This window comes from Diaporthe citri (genome assembly GCF_014595645.1).
Source record: "Diaporthe citri strain NFHF-8-4 chromosome Unknown scaffold_4, whole genome shotgun sequence".
NCBI classification, from domain to species: Eukaryota; Fungi; Ascomycota; class Sordariomycetes; order Diaporthales; family Diaporthaceae; genus Diaporthe; species Diaporthe citri.
This window is the reverse complement of record NW_025064849.1, coordinates 5,406,881-5,419,421: the sequence shown is the minus strand read 5'-3', so window position 1 is coordinate 5,419,421 and position 12,541 is coordinate 5,406,881. Positions and strand designations below refer to the sequence as shown.

The 12,541-nt window shown below is 27.2% G+C and overlaps 2 protein-coding genes across 2 annotated transcripts; both read right to left on the bottom strand.

The window, feature by feature from the left end:
- Positions 1–76: 76 nt before the first annotated feature.
- Positions 77–1,876, bottom strand: INS49_010579 (uncharacterized protein; the record flags this gene model as incomplete). The annotated part of the gene is made up of 5 exons (XM_043171304.1): positions 77–341; positions 403–551; positions 615–666; positions 1,133–1,623; positions 1,763–1,876. The coding sequence occupies 5 exons, from the start codon at positions 1,874–1,876 to the stop codon at positions 77–79; spliced, it is 1,071 nt and encodes a 356-aa protein (XP_043025869.1).
- A 99-nt stretch (positions 1,877–1,975) lies between these two features.
- On the bottom strand, positions 1,976–2,299 carry INS49_010578 (uncharacterized protein; the record flags this gene model as incomplete). The annotated part of the gene is made up of 2 exons (XM_043171303.1): positions 1,976–2,042; positions 2,108–2,299. Coding segments are annotated over 2 exons (259 nt in total), but the record flags the coding sequence as incomplete, so codon positions are not given.
- Between the last annotated feature and the right edge of the window lie 10,242 nt (positions 2,300–12,541).

Below are 12,541 nucleotides of genomic sequence, written 5' to 3'. Positions count from 1 at the left end.
TTTATCATCTGCGCGACGACAATATCCGGTCGTGTTAGAATCAGGAAAACATGCCGGGTGACAAAGAGCTGGTAAGTTACTTGCCTTGGGATACAAAAACGAATTTCAGTTGGACCTTCTTGACCTTCTGCTCGTAGAGTCGGCGGAAGGCTTCGACCTGGTTGTTCAGGGTATCCTGCTGCGTCTTTGGATCGTCCGCTATATTCTCGAACTTGAGGAACTTGTCGGTCTTCGTTCCCACTATTATTACTGGCATATCCGGTGCAAGATCCTCGATATAGGATAGTATCGTCTCTTCCGCCGTGTGAATTGGCCGCTCGGTGTAAGACTCGACGCAGATCCTGAGCGACAAGATGAGCAAGATGTGCTTATCGCCCAAAGGACTGCTACCATAGGACTTACCATATTGCATGGAGTTGGTCCTCCACATCCGGTGCCATCAACCGCTTCTTAAGGAATTTCTCAAAGGCCACCACCTCCTTAGTATCTCCAGCTTGGAAACCCTCTGAGTCGTGAAGTATGAGGCCAGGATGTTTGTCCGTTTCGAAAGGCTGATCGATGTCATGCTTCCCGTGCTGATGATGATTTTCCTGTGACAACTGGCTTCCGAACACTCTGTTGAGAAGGGTCGATTTCCCCACACCAGCGTTTCCGCAAATCAAGATCCTAAAATTAGGAAAATTGGTGTTGAAATGTCTCTCTGCCAGCCAAGGGTCCATCTTGGAGCCGACACACTGAAGATTTTGTCTGAATGACTCCAGCTCCCAGAAGAACGGCTTCACAGAGTCTCGTAAGCTAGGATTGCCCAGTCGAGGATAGGTCTCGAGAAGGAAGTATGTAGAAGGATGGATGATAGTTCCGTATGGGCCTAATAGACAATGAAGCTCTTGCGTCAGCTTCCATGTAAAGAGCTCGGGACTTTGATTACCACTCACTGGTATCAGTGTAATTGTACTGATTCACAAGCCCGTTGGAGAATATCTCCCTGATTTGTGTCCGGAACAAGGTTGTTCTAGCGCCTCGGTTCACAACTACTCCATGCGAGGCTCTAGTGGCGACTGATCGCTTCTTGAGTCTTCTCCGTGACCATTTTTGCAGGTTTCCGTGATTGTGTGAAAGTCTGAGATCATACATATCGACTTCAATTCCGTTCGAATATCGGTATCTCCAAGGCTGTATCTCGTTGGCCTCTTGTGCAGTCTCGTCTCCTTCTGCGGCAGAAGGAATCGTTTGTGGGAGAACAAGTTTCAAAGGATCATCTATCAATTTCTCGAATCGCTTCTGCGGTTTGTGCTCGAGAATGAGACCGTGCTTGCGGCTCTCCAGTAGCATCCACTGCAGCGGGTAGAGAGATAGGCCATCATGTTCATGGCCTCCTCCTATATCTGCATGACTGCCGAGAAACCAGGCCTGAACGAGCGAGTTGTCGGGAAGCCTCTCATTTGGGGATGTTCGATAAATCTCTGGTACGAATTGAGGCCGGTCTTCGTTGAGGGAGAGGGCATGTCTGACACGCTTAAAGCACTTTGGTTCGAAGGAAATGTCGAATTTGACGGGCTCTTTCGCGTATTTCACCGTATCGAACAGCCCTAAAAACTCGATGGCGGGGGCTTCTTGCGTTTTCTCGGACCTGGAGAGCAATTTTGTTAGTCCCATCGCGAGGCTATGGAGAATCCATTACTCACAGAAAGCGGTACATCTAATGATTCTCTAAGTCAGCGAATACCCTCAAAAATATTCGGTGGCGATGAAATCCCCTTACCTCGCCCCCATTGCGATAGACTTTGTCTTTGGAGATAAAGCTCATGTGGCTCAGGGCCTCCTTGTAAGTAGAGTCGAAGTCCTTCGCGTCCTTATCAACCACGGCAGCAGCCATATAGCGGAACATGGAAGCGACCGCCCTCACAACGTCTGCGAAGAGGTTAAAAGGTCTCAACGTCTTGTTCCGGGTCGCAAAAGGATTGGAGTAACCTACAAGCACCTCGGCTGAAACCGAAAAACCACAGCTCGTCAGCTGGACTTCTGATGTTTGTGCAGCAGTACTAAGAAATGTTAGGCTATTTCTTGGGAAATGATGCGATCGATATGAGACGCGAAATTAACGGACATGATAGACCTCTTTTATGAGTTCTTCGCATCCAAGTCCTGAAACACCATCGATGAGTTTCTCAGGGTACCATTTCTTGACTCCTATTCCATGAAAATATTGCACAATCTGCACCATATTAGGTTTTGTCTTAGTCAATAACCTAAAACTCTGGACATCTGTAATCACTCGCCTGTTCATATTTGATGCCATCTTGGGTGAACTTCCCCTGCTTCACAGATGCAAAGATCCTGAACACATTGCTGGTATTCCCATGCCCGTTGCCTTATTTTAAGGGCTGATTAGTTATCACTTTTGCACCATTCAGTGGCTGAGAGGGGTAACGAACTTTCTTTGCCGTCGGCGTTATACCACGTTCCATCCACACAGACGATAATTCTTCGAATCGCCTTTGGAGAGGACATGTTTGCGAACAAGCCTAATAGCACTCTGGGAAACGTTGGCCGATGTCAAAACCTCGAGAACCTGAAATACGGTGAGAAAGGGAAAGAGCGAAAGAAAGCTTTATGCCAGACACTGGGTGCAGAAATCCGAGCAGGCTACGGCTCAAGAACTGGGGCCCATAACATCTCGTGCCACAGGCTGCATTCAGCTCCTTGTGTGACAATCAAAAGCGTGGAAGAAGCCGTGAAGATTTGTCATTAACAGATTGTCACAAACTTTGGGTGGAACAATGTTGAGGATGTGCACTTCAGTGGCTTCCCCCATCTGGCTATCCAGGGGTTGAAATGGGAAGGAATACGGCAAGCGTCATCAGCTTAAAGAGCTATACCTATTCGGATCGACCGATGCATGCGAGGGCCTTATTTTCTGACGTACCCATGATTTCGGAACCTTGGCATTGCTTATGGCTGCTACCTTTGGGGTAGCACGAAATTGTCATGGGGCTAGCAACACAACGAGGCTCTGGAAAAGGGATCGGAGTCAAATAATGTGTGGCTAGAGGCACACCCCCTTCACATCGATGGATCTGAAATAGCCATATCTCGAATTAATAATCACAAAACGTCGATCCCATCTTGAAAAAAAAGCAAAAAAGAAAGGGCTAATGCAAGATACTTTCGGCCCAGAGTGCCGGAATCGACAGCTGGCACTGACATTCATACCGGATTTCAGCCACTATCTTGAACAGCGTCTCTCTAATATCTGGCCAGGCTGTCTATCAATGCTATTGACTGCAATCGTGCCCACGATCCAAATCGCTCAAAATCCGAGACTTTTGTGGTATGGATGACATATTGGCAGCAGCTGGCTCCTAGCAGCCTGTCGCAAATTTCACAGCCCCTCGGCCATGTGTGGGGGGACAGCGGCTTTTCGTCCCTCAAATCAAATTCGACGTGGTTCTCAGCATAGTTGACATGCAACCACTACGAGAGAGGACGCGCCAATCGGTAGTGCTGGTTGGGCCGTTCGCCTTCCAGCGCTGGAGCATGCCGGGGTGCCCCTGGACCTTCAAGTCGGCGCGTTGGATTCCCATCTAGCTTAAACAAAAGCTAGGGAAATCCACACCTGCAAGAACAGAGGGTGCACCAGTACATCGCCAGCACTAAACAACATGAGAATTCACACACCCTATACCCACAGTTAACAACCATACTGTTGTCGGGTGCAGGGAATGCATTGCAGGCATTTCGGCTATTCTTTTCTCCGAAGGCTATTATAATAGCTTCGGCTTCCTTTCGTTGCTTTAGATTTATTTTGATTAGAACAATCAACTCCCCTCTGTTATTTTTAAAGCTATAATTTGCAAATTCCATAACTATTTGCTTTGCCCCTAAGCACTATGGCCCTCTTTTATTCCTCCTCGCGTTAGAGTGCCCTTAAGCGTACTGCTGAGGCTTTTAGCAGAACTCTGCTCCACTGTATTGGTAGTACTCGTTATAATGGGCATGCCCATGGATCTCTGTCTGATTATGTAACCTGATATTGCGGGTATATAGCCAAAAGCCAAAGTAATGCCTTTAGCTTCCTTCCTTAGTTCTTCATCTTTTATATTCTTAATATATTAAATACCTATAGCAGCAAGCCCTATTATATTATGAAAAACCCTTTTTTTTACTTTAGCTAGTTAAAAAGAATATTGCTTTATTTCTTTTAATTCTTATTTTAAAATAATTAATTCCCTAAATTACCCTTATACTTAATTATTAAACATTCCTTTATTTTAAGGCACTTAAAACATTAATACTTAATAAATTAAAATTTATATAAAAATATTAATGGATGCTATAATAATTAAATTAAAATATGCTTAATTACATTATATATATGCATAATTAGGAAATGGCCCTATAAAGGTTTTTAGGTTTTTTATAACCTATATAAAAAAATTTAGCATAATAAGATTTAGCAATTTTTTAATAGCTTTCTTAATTAACTTTATAAAAGCTACTTATAAAAACTTAAATAAGCTAAAGAAAGTATAATAATACTTAGCTAATATATAATAAATAGGCATTATAAATGCCTTCTTATAAACCTTTAATTTTACTTTATTTAATATAAAAATTAATACTTAGCCCTTAAATATTAAGATTATTTTTTTAATTATAGTTCTTAATATATTTATAAAGAAATAATTAAAGATTAAAGATTAACTTAATAATTATAAGGCGTTTTATAACCTTATATAATAGCTTTTTAAAATATTATTTATAAAACTTAAACTTTAATAAACTTTAGCTTTTAAATTAATAAATATAAATATTAATAATATATATATAAAAACTTATATAAAAGGGTTTAAAAGCCTTGGCTTTAAATATAATAAGCTAAACTATATTGCTTAATATTGCAAAGAACTTAAGGCAATAGCAATTTAATTATTAATAGTTATTATGGCTTAATAAGTAAATTTTAATAACAATTAAGTAAAAAGCAGAAAATAAAGGGTTAACCTTAATTATATAATATAGAAATTAAGCAATTTATATACTTAAATAAAAGGAAAGTAATGCCTTAATTAGCAGCCTATGGATAATTTAAAATATTAATAAAGGCTACTTATATTAAAGCGTTAATTAAAATAAATAGGGCGAAAATTAAAAGTAATAATATAATATTTATAAATAATGATAATAAACTTAGGGGATTTTAATTAAATATAATTTTCTTAAAAAACTAGGCGGTTTTTAAGGGATTTAAAGCATTAATTAAGGTAGGATTTTTAATTAAGGGGTAATGTAATAGGTATGCTTATAAATCTTTATTTAATTATATAACTTAATATTATGGGTATATAGCTAAAAGCCAAAGCAATGCCTTTGGCTTCCTTCCTTAGTTCTTTGTCTTTTATATTCTTAATATATTAAATACCTACGGCAGCAAGCCCCGTCACACTCGTTTTCAATACCTATAGGCAGAGTTGTGAAAATACAAAAAATACAGAATACAAAATACAGATACAGAAAATTTTAAAAATACAAATATAAATACAAATACATAAAATTTTAAAAATACAAAATATAAATACAAATATAAAAATATAAATACATATATTTTAAATACATAAATATAAAATATAAATACAAAATACATTATATATAAATATTAATTAATTAAATCTATTGAAAATCTTTTTAAAGTAAGCTTAAAATTAGCTATTTCAGTATATTTTTTTTATTTTTATATCTTTTTTTTCTAAAAAGATATTAAATATAATATATAAGTACTTTTTAAAAAAAAAACCTTATTTTCTTATCTAAATCTTATCTTCTTATTTAATAAGTTTCTACCTTAAGTTTTTTATTTTTAAAGTATTTATATATTTTTAATAAAATTAAATAAAAATATATTTAAAATGCTTAAATTAAATAAAATTTAAATATAATTTCTTTTTATTTTAAAATCATAAGATTTAAATTAAATATTATATAACTTATATTTATATCTATATTTTATATTTTAAATATAAAATACAGATTTAAAATTTTAAAAATACAAATATAAATATAAATATAAATACAAAATACAAGGCCTATATAAATATAAATATAAATATAGATACAGTATTTAAATATAGATACAAATACATGTATTTATGTATTTTGTATTTTGGAATACAAAATACACAGATACTGTCACAACTCTGCCCATAGGTCTTGGTTGTGTAGGTGCTGGGTGTGTAGGTTTGAGATGTGTGGGTGTTAGGTACATGGGTGTTGGGTGTGTGGGCCTTGGGCGATGTGCTCTGATTACCTGTACTCTTATATGCAATTAATCATTCCATTTTGGCGCTAATAACTTATATGTAATACCTTATACTAAAAATTATATATACTTATTATGTCATTAATTAATACCCTTAATATTATTAATTTATATATTAATTAAGGTTATTATTATTATTATTAAAAGCTTATATATTAATTGCTATATATAATAATTACCCTTAAATATAATTTCTTGCTTTTTAACTTATTATTAAGGTTTAAAAAAGCTATTAATACCTTATTAAAGCTTTAAAAAAGTATAATTAATATTAAGCATTATTTATTTATATATAATTATAATTAATAAGAGTATTTATATATTATAAAGCCTTTAAATATAGATTCGTAAATAGCGGGTAAGCAGCTGCTTATATAAGCAGCGTTGCAGCTTAACACACCAGAGGCATTGCCCTTTAAGCATAATTAGCAACTAAGCAACTTATATATTTATATTTATATAGTTTATAGCATCCCTTATAATTATTGCAATGCTATTTAATAAGTTAAGTATATAAAGAAGCATAAAAATAATTATTTTTATTAAGAGAACTTTATTAAAGCATTTATTTAATAAAAATTATAATTATAAATCTTTATATTATTAATTAATAGCCTTTTTTAAAAGTAATAACTTCTTAAGTAATTAAAACCTATTAAATTATTATTGCCAATCTTATTTCTTATTAGTAATTTGCTTTTAAAAAGTAACTTTATTAATTAATTTATATAATAATAATATTTATATTAAAGTTATTACTTATAAATAAATATTTATAAAGCTAGTTAAAAGTTATAATAATAAGCGTTATAATACTTTTTATTAATAATTATTAAATAAGCATTAATAATAAAAGATTTATTAATTTAGCATTATTTTTATTAATTTTTTCTTTTTAATTATTATTATTTTTACTTTACTTTAATATAGCTTTTTCTCCTTCTTTTAATATTATAGCTGCTTATATAGGCAATTATAGCATTATAATTATTTTTATATATAATTATATTAATTAATTTATAAAGAAAGTTATTATAAAGTAAAATAATATATAAATTATTTTTATTACCCTTATAAATAACTTTAAAGTTATTAATAATAAGTTTAATAAATAATTAAAGAATTTTTAAAAATAATTAAAGATTATTAATAATAAAGTAAATTAATATAATAATATTTTTTATACTTAGCTTTAAAGCATTTTTATTTTTATTATTAAAGGCTAATTATATTCTTAAGGATAAAATAAAAGCATTAAGCCTTTAAATTTATACTTTTATAATAATAATATTACCCTTGCCTTTAAGCTTATAAATTATTATAATAATAATAAACTTAATTTTTACTTTATTAATAATACTTAAGTAAATTATCTTTATATTTTAATTAACTTTTAACTTAAAAAAGTTTTCTTAATAATTATTTTGCTTAGTAAGTACTTTTACTTAAAAGCTTTTATAAAGGGAAAAGTTTTTATTTTAAAGGAACTTTATTTTAATATAATTAATATTATAGTTTTTAATAAGTTAAAGAAAATATAAATCTTATTATAAGTAATAATAATACTTTATAAAATATAATTATTTAAAGTAATTATAAAACTTTTTAGTAATTTCTTTAGCATTATTTAATAAGCTATTGTTACGGTTTAAGCTTTGCTCATTGTAATTAGTTAGTGGGCTTTAGCCTTATAAGAATAGGCTTTAATATAAGTATAAATAAGGAATAAACCTTTTCCTTTACACTTTAAATATAAACCCTATTTAAATACCTTATGGCAAACAACTTAAGGCTAGCTTATAATATATATTTAAAGTCCTTTTATATTATAAATTTATAATATAATTATATAAAACTTAATATAATAAAACTTAGAAAAAATAATAATAGCTTATTAAGCCCTTTCTTATTTAAAGAAACTCTTATTTTAAGAATACTTAGCAACTTAGTTAGTAAAGATAAGGGCTAAGTTTATAGTAAATAAGGAGGTAATTAGCGCTAAAGGGGCTTAATTTTTTTATTTATTTAATTAGCTAAGAACTTTTTATAATTAAGTCTTATTTTATATTAGTTTTATAAAGATATTTAAGGGGTAATTAAAAAGCTTCTTAAAGAAAGTTTGCTTTATGCTTAAGAACTCTTTTAAGCAAAAATATACTAAGCTTAGCTTAATTACGTTATAGCAATATTATAAAAAGGAGATAATAAAATTTTTTATTTAATTTAATTAATTAGCTTATATAATAAAGACTTAAAGTTAGCTAAATAAGTATAAAATATTATTAATAGCTAATAGCTTAATCTTTATAATAAAAGCTTAGTTTAATTATAAGGAATAGCTAAATATATTTAAGGCTTTTTACTTTGCTTTGCAATAATATAAGGGCGTTTTTAATGTTATAATAAGAAAGGATAATACTTAACTTTAAAATAACAAAGCAATAAATATTAATATTGCGGTAATCTTAATAAGCAAAGTTAAGTATTTTATATATAGCTAACTTAGCTATTATAAGCATAATTATTTTAATTATTATAAAAAAATAAGGATATAGCTTTTATTAATTAAGCTTAATAAAAAGGAGGAGTTTATTTAAGAAAGCGTAAAATCTTTTTTATAAGGTAGGGCTTAAAAGCAATGCTAGCTTAGCGCTAACCTAGGCTTAAAGTAAATTAACTATATGCTAATTAATTTAATATTATAAAAATGCTTAAAATTTAAAAAATTCTTATTAATAAAGTAAATTACTTATAATTAAGTATTAATTAATTATAAATTATATAATAAATTTATAATTTTAAAGTTTTAAATAAGAAAGCTTATGCAAAAAGCTTATATTAAAAGATTATAAAAATACTATTAATTTAACTATTAGCTTATGCTTAAATAATTATTTTTTATTAATTTACTTTAATTAGCATATTAAATTATAAGGGCTAAGGTATGCTAATTATAAATAATAAGCTAAGCTTTTAATATAATTAAAAGGCGCTAAGGTATAATTAAATAATTAAGTAAAGAATAATATTTAATTTATAATTAAATTATAATATCCTTTATTTTTTATTATATAGCTGCTTTTTAAGGCTTGCTATAAGGATTTGGAAAAAAAGGATATATTATAATTTAAGCTTTGCTTATTATAATTAGTTAATAGGCTTTGGCCTTATAAGAATAGGCTTTGGCGTGGATATAAACGGAGAGTAAACCTTTTCCTTTGCACTTTAAATATAAACCCTATTTAAATACCTTACGGCAGACAACCCAAGGCTAGCCCATAACAGCTATAAATAATTAACTAACTTAAATATTCCTTATTAAAGCTATTATTTAAATCTTTAATAAGCATAATACTCTTTACTTAATAATAATAATATTTTTTATTTTACTTTTTTTTAAAGATAAATTATATATTAATTTTAGTTAAAGAGTTTATAATACTTATTATAAGCTATTAAAAACTTAGTAAAATGCTTTTTTAATTTAATTAATATTGCTAAATAAGATTTTTATTAATTAGCTTAGCATTTTTACTAAAGTTTTTAATAAGGTTTAGGTAATAATTACCTTTATAATAATTAAGGAAGTTATTTAATAAGCTAAGATATATATTAATAAGATAATAAAGTAAAGTATTTATATTAATTTATAAATAATTATTTAGCTATATAATAACTTTAATTTTTTTATAATTTATAAGTTAGCTTAATTATAATTAATAAGTTTAAAATAGTTTAAATTAAACTTATTAATATTATAATTATATAAACTATTATTTTTAATCTTTAAATTAATAAGTGCATAGTTTATATAATTAAATAGCAAGATGGTAATCTTGCTTATATTAATGCAATTAATAAAAAAGATAATATATGCTTTAATTATAATAAGTAAGGCTATTAAGTAAAAGATTGCCGTTTTAAGCTTAATTAGCTTAAGGCCTTTTTAATATTTAATAATGGCTGCCTTATTATACTTAAGGATACTTTATATAAAGATAATAAGCGTATTAACTTAGCTTTTTACTTATATAATATAGTTTCCTTTTAATATAATAAAAAGCCTTATTCTTAGCTTTTATTTAGCTATAAAAATATTTATATTTATATTATTAATTTAAATTTAAATAATAAGGATAAGGAGCATTATAATTTAGCTGCTTAATTTAATAATAATAATAATATTAATAAGCTGCTTAATAATATTTTTAGTAAGTTAAATTATAAGAATTAAAATAGTTAAGATATTTACTTTATGGGAGTAGGTGCTGATAATTAATTGCTATTTACTTATAATAAACTAACTTATAAGGGTGTTAATATTTCTTATAACGTTTTTTAAGTTAACCTTTTTAATAATTATAAGTTTAATATTTTTTTAATTATAATTTTATTGCTTATTATTATTTTAAATTTTTAGCAATATAGCTTGCTTTATATAATTCTTTTTGCCTTACTTATATAAAAGGCATTAAAGGCAAGAGTTTTTATATTATTAAAGATATTTTTATAATAGCCCATTTTATTATAAAGATTAGCCTTATAAGTTAATTTGCTATTTCTTATAAAGTTATTTTTAATAATACCTTCTTAATAAAGTTAACGCTTAGGAAGATAATCTTTTATTAATAAATAATTTATTATACTTTATAAAATATTATTTACTTATTTATATTTTCTTATTAATTAAAATTAATCCCATTTATTTATGAGCAATTAATATACTTAATAAAGGAAATAGCCTTTTTAGTTATAAATACTTAGCCTTTTACTCTTAAATAATGTTTAAATACTTTTATAAATAATCCTTAAGTTTAGCGCTACCTTAAGGAATATTATATTACGTTTTTTAAATTATTTAATTTAAAAAAACATTAAGTAAATCTTTTAGCAAAAATTAAGCATTGCATTAATATTAGCAATAACTTATTATTTTATTAGCTTTCTTAGTAATTTAGTTTAATATAAAAATAAGCTATTTATAACTTTATTAAGGTATATAAAGGAATATTAATTAAGAAAAGCAAGAGCCCTTAAGTATTAGCCTTATATTTAATCTTAAAGAAACTTATTCCCCTAAGCTAAAATATACTTAAATTATAATAAATAATTTAGCATTTTTATTATAATTATTAAAAGCTTAATAAATATATTAAGAAGCATGCATACTTTATATTTAATATAATAAATTAAATTTAATATATAATAAATTATAAATATTATGCTTTTATTAATTTAAAGAATAGCTTTTAATATATTAGCATTTATTATATAAATATTAAGAGGATAGCGTTTATTACCTCCTTTAGCTTATATAAATAATTAATAATGCCATTTAGCTTATATAATGCTTTAGCTACTTTTTAAGCTTTTATTAAGGAAGTTTTTTAAGATTTTTAAGATATTATATGTAGCCTTTTAAATAATATTATTATATAAGCAAATTTTATATTATAATTGTATAAATATTTACTTATAATCTTTTAATAATTATATTATTATAATCTTATCCTTAATACTTAAAAAACCTTTCTTTTTATTTATAAGGGTATATTTTTAAGCTTCTTTATTTTAAAAAAAGGCATTATAATAAATTTAATAAAGATTATAATTATTTATAATTAGCTTATGCTAATTATAATTATAAAAGTTTAAAACTTTATTAATATTGCTAAGTACTTTTAAAACTTAATATAGGCGTATTTTAAAAGAATTAATGCTTTAATTAATTATATTAATAATTTTAAAGATTAACTAATTACCTTATTAAAAATAGCATAGCGATAATAATAATATATTTATAATGCTATTATTATTATTTTAATTATTAAGATTTTTAATTAATAACTTTTTTTTATAATAAAGATAAATACTAGCTAAGGCTTTATAAGCGCTGCCTTTTCTTAGCTATATTTATATAAAATTAAGTTTATTTTATACTTAATCTTATACTTCTTAAAGAAGTTAATAAATATATAAACCTAGTACTTTGCTTAAAAGTAAAAACTTTTTAATATATTATTAATACTTTAATATTAATTTTATTAAATTTAAGGTATAAAGATTATTATCTTTATAAATTATAAATTTCTTAAAACCTTTAATATAAAAGCTAATTAATTATTAAAGATTATATATTTCCTTAATGCTATTAAGCATTATAGCATTTATATTATATATTATATTAATAAAATTAATATTTTTATTAATTACCTTTTTAAGCTA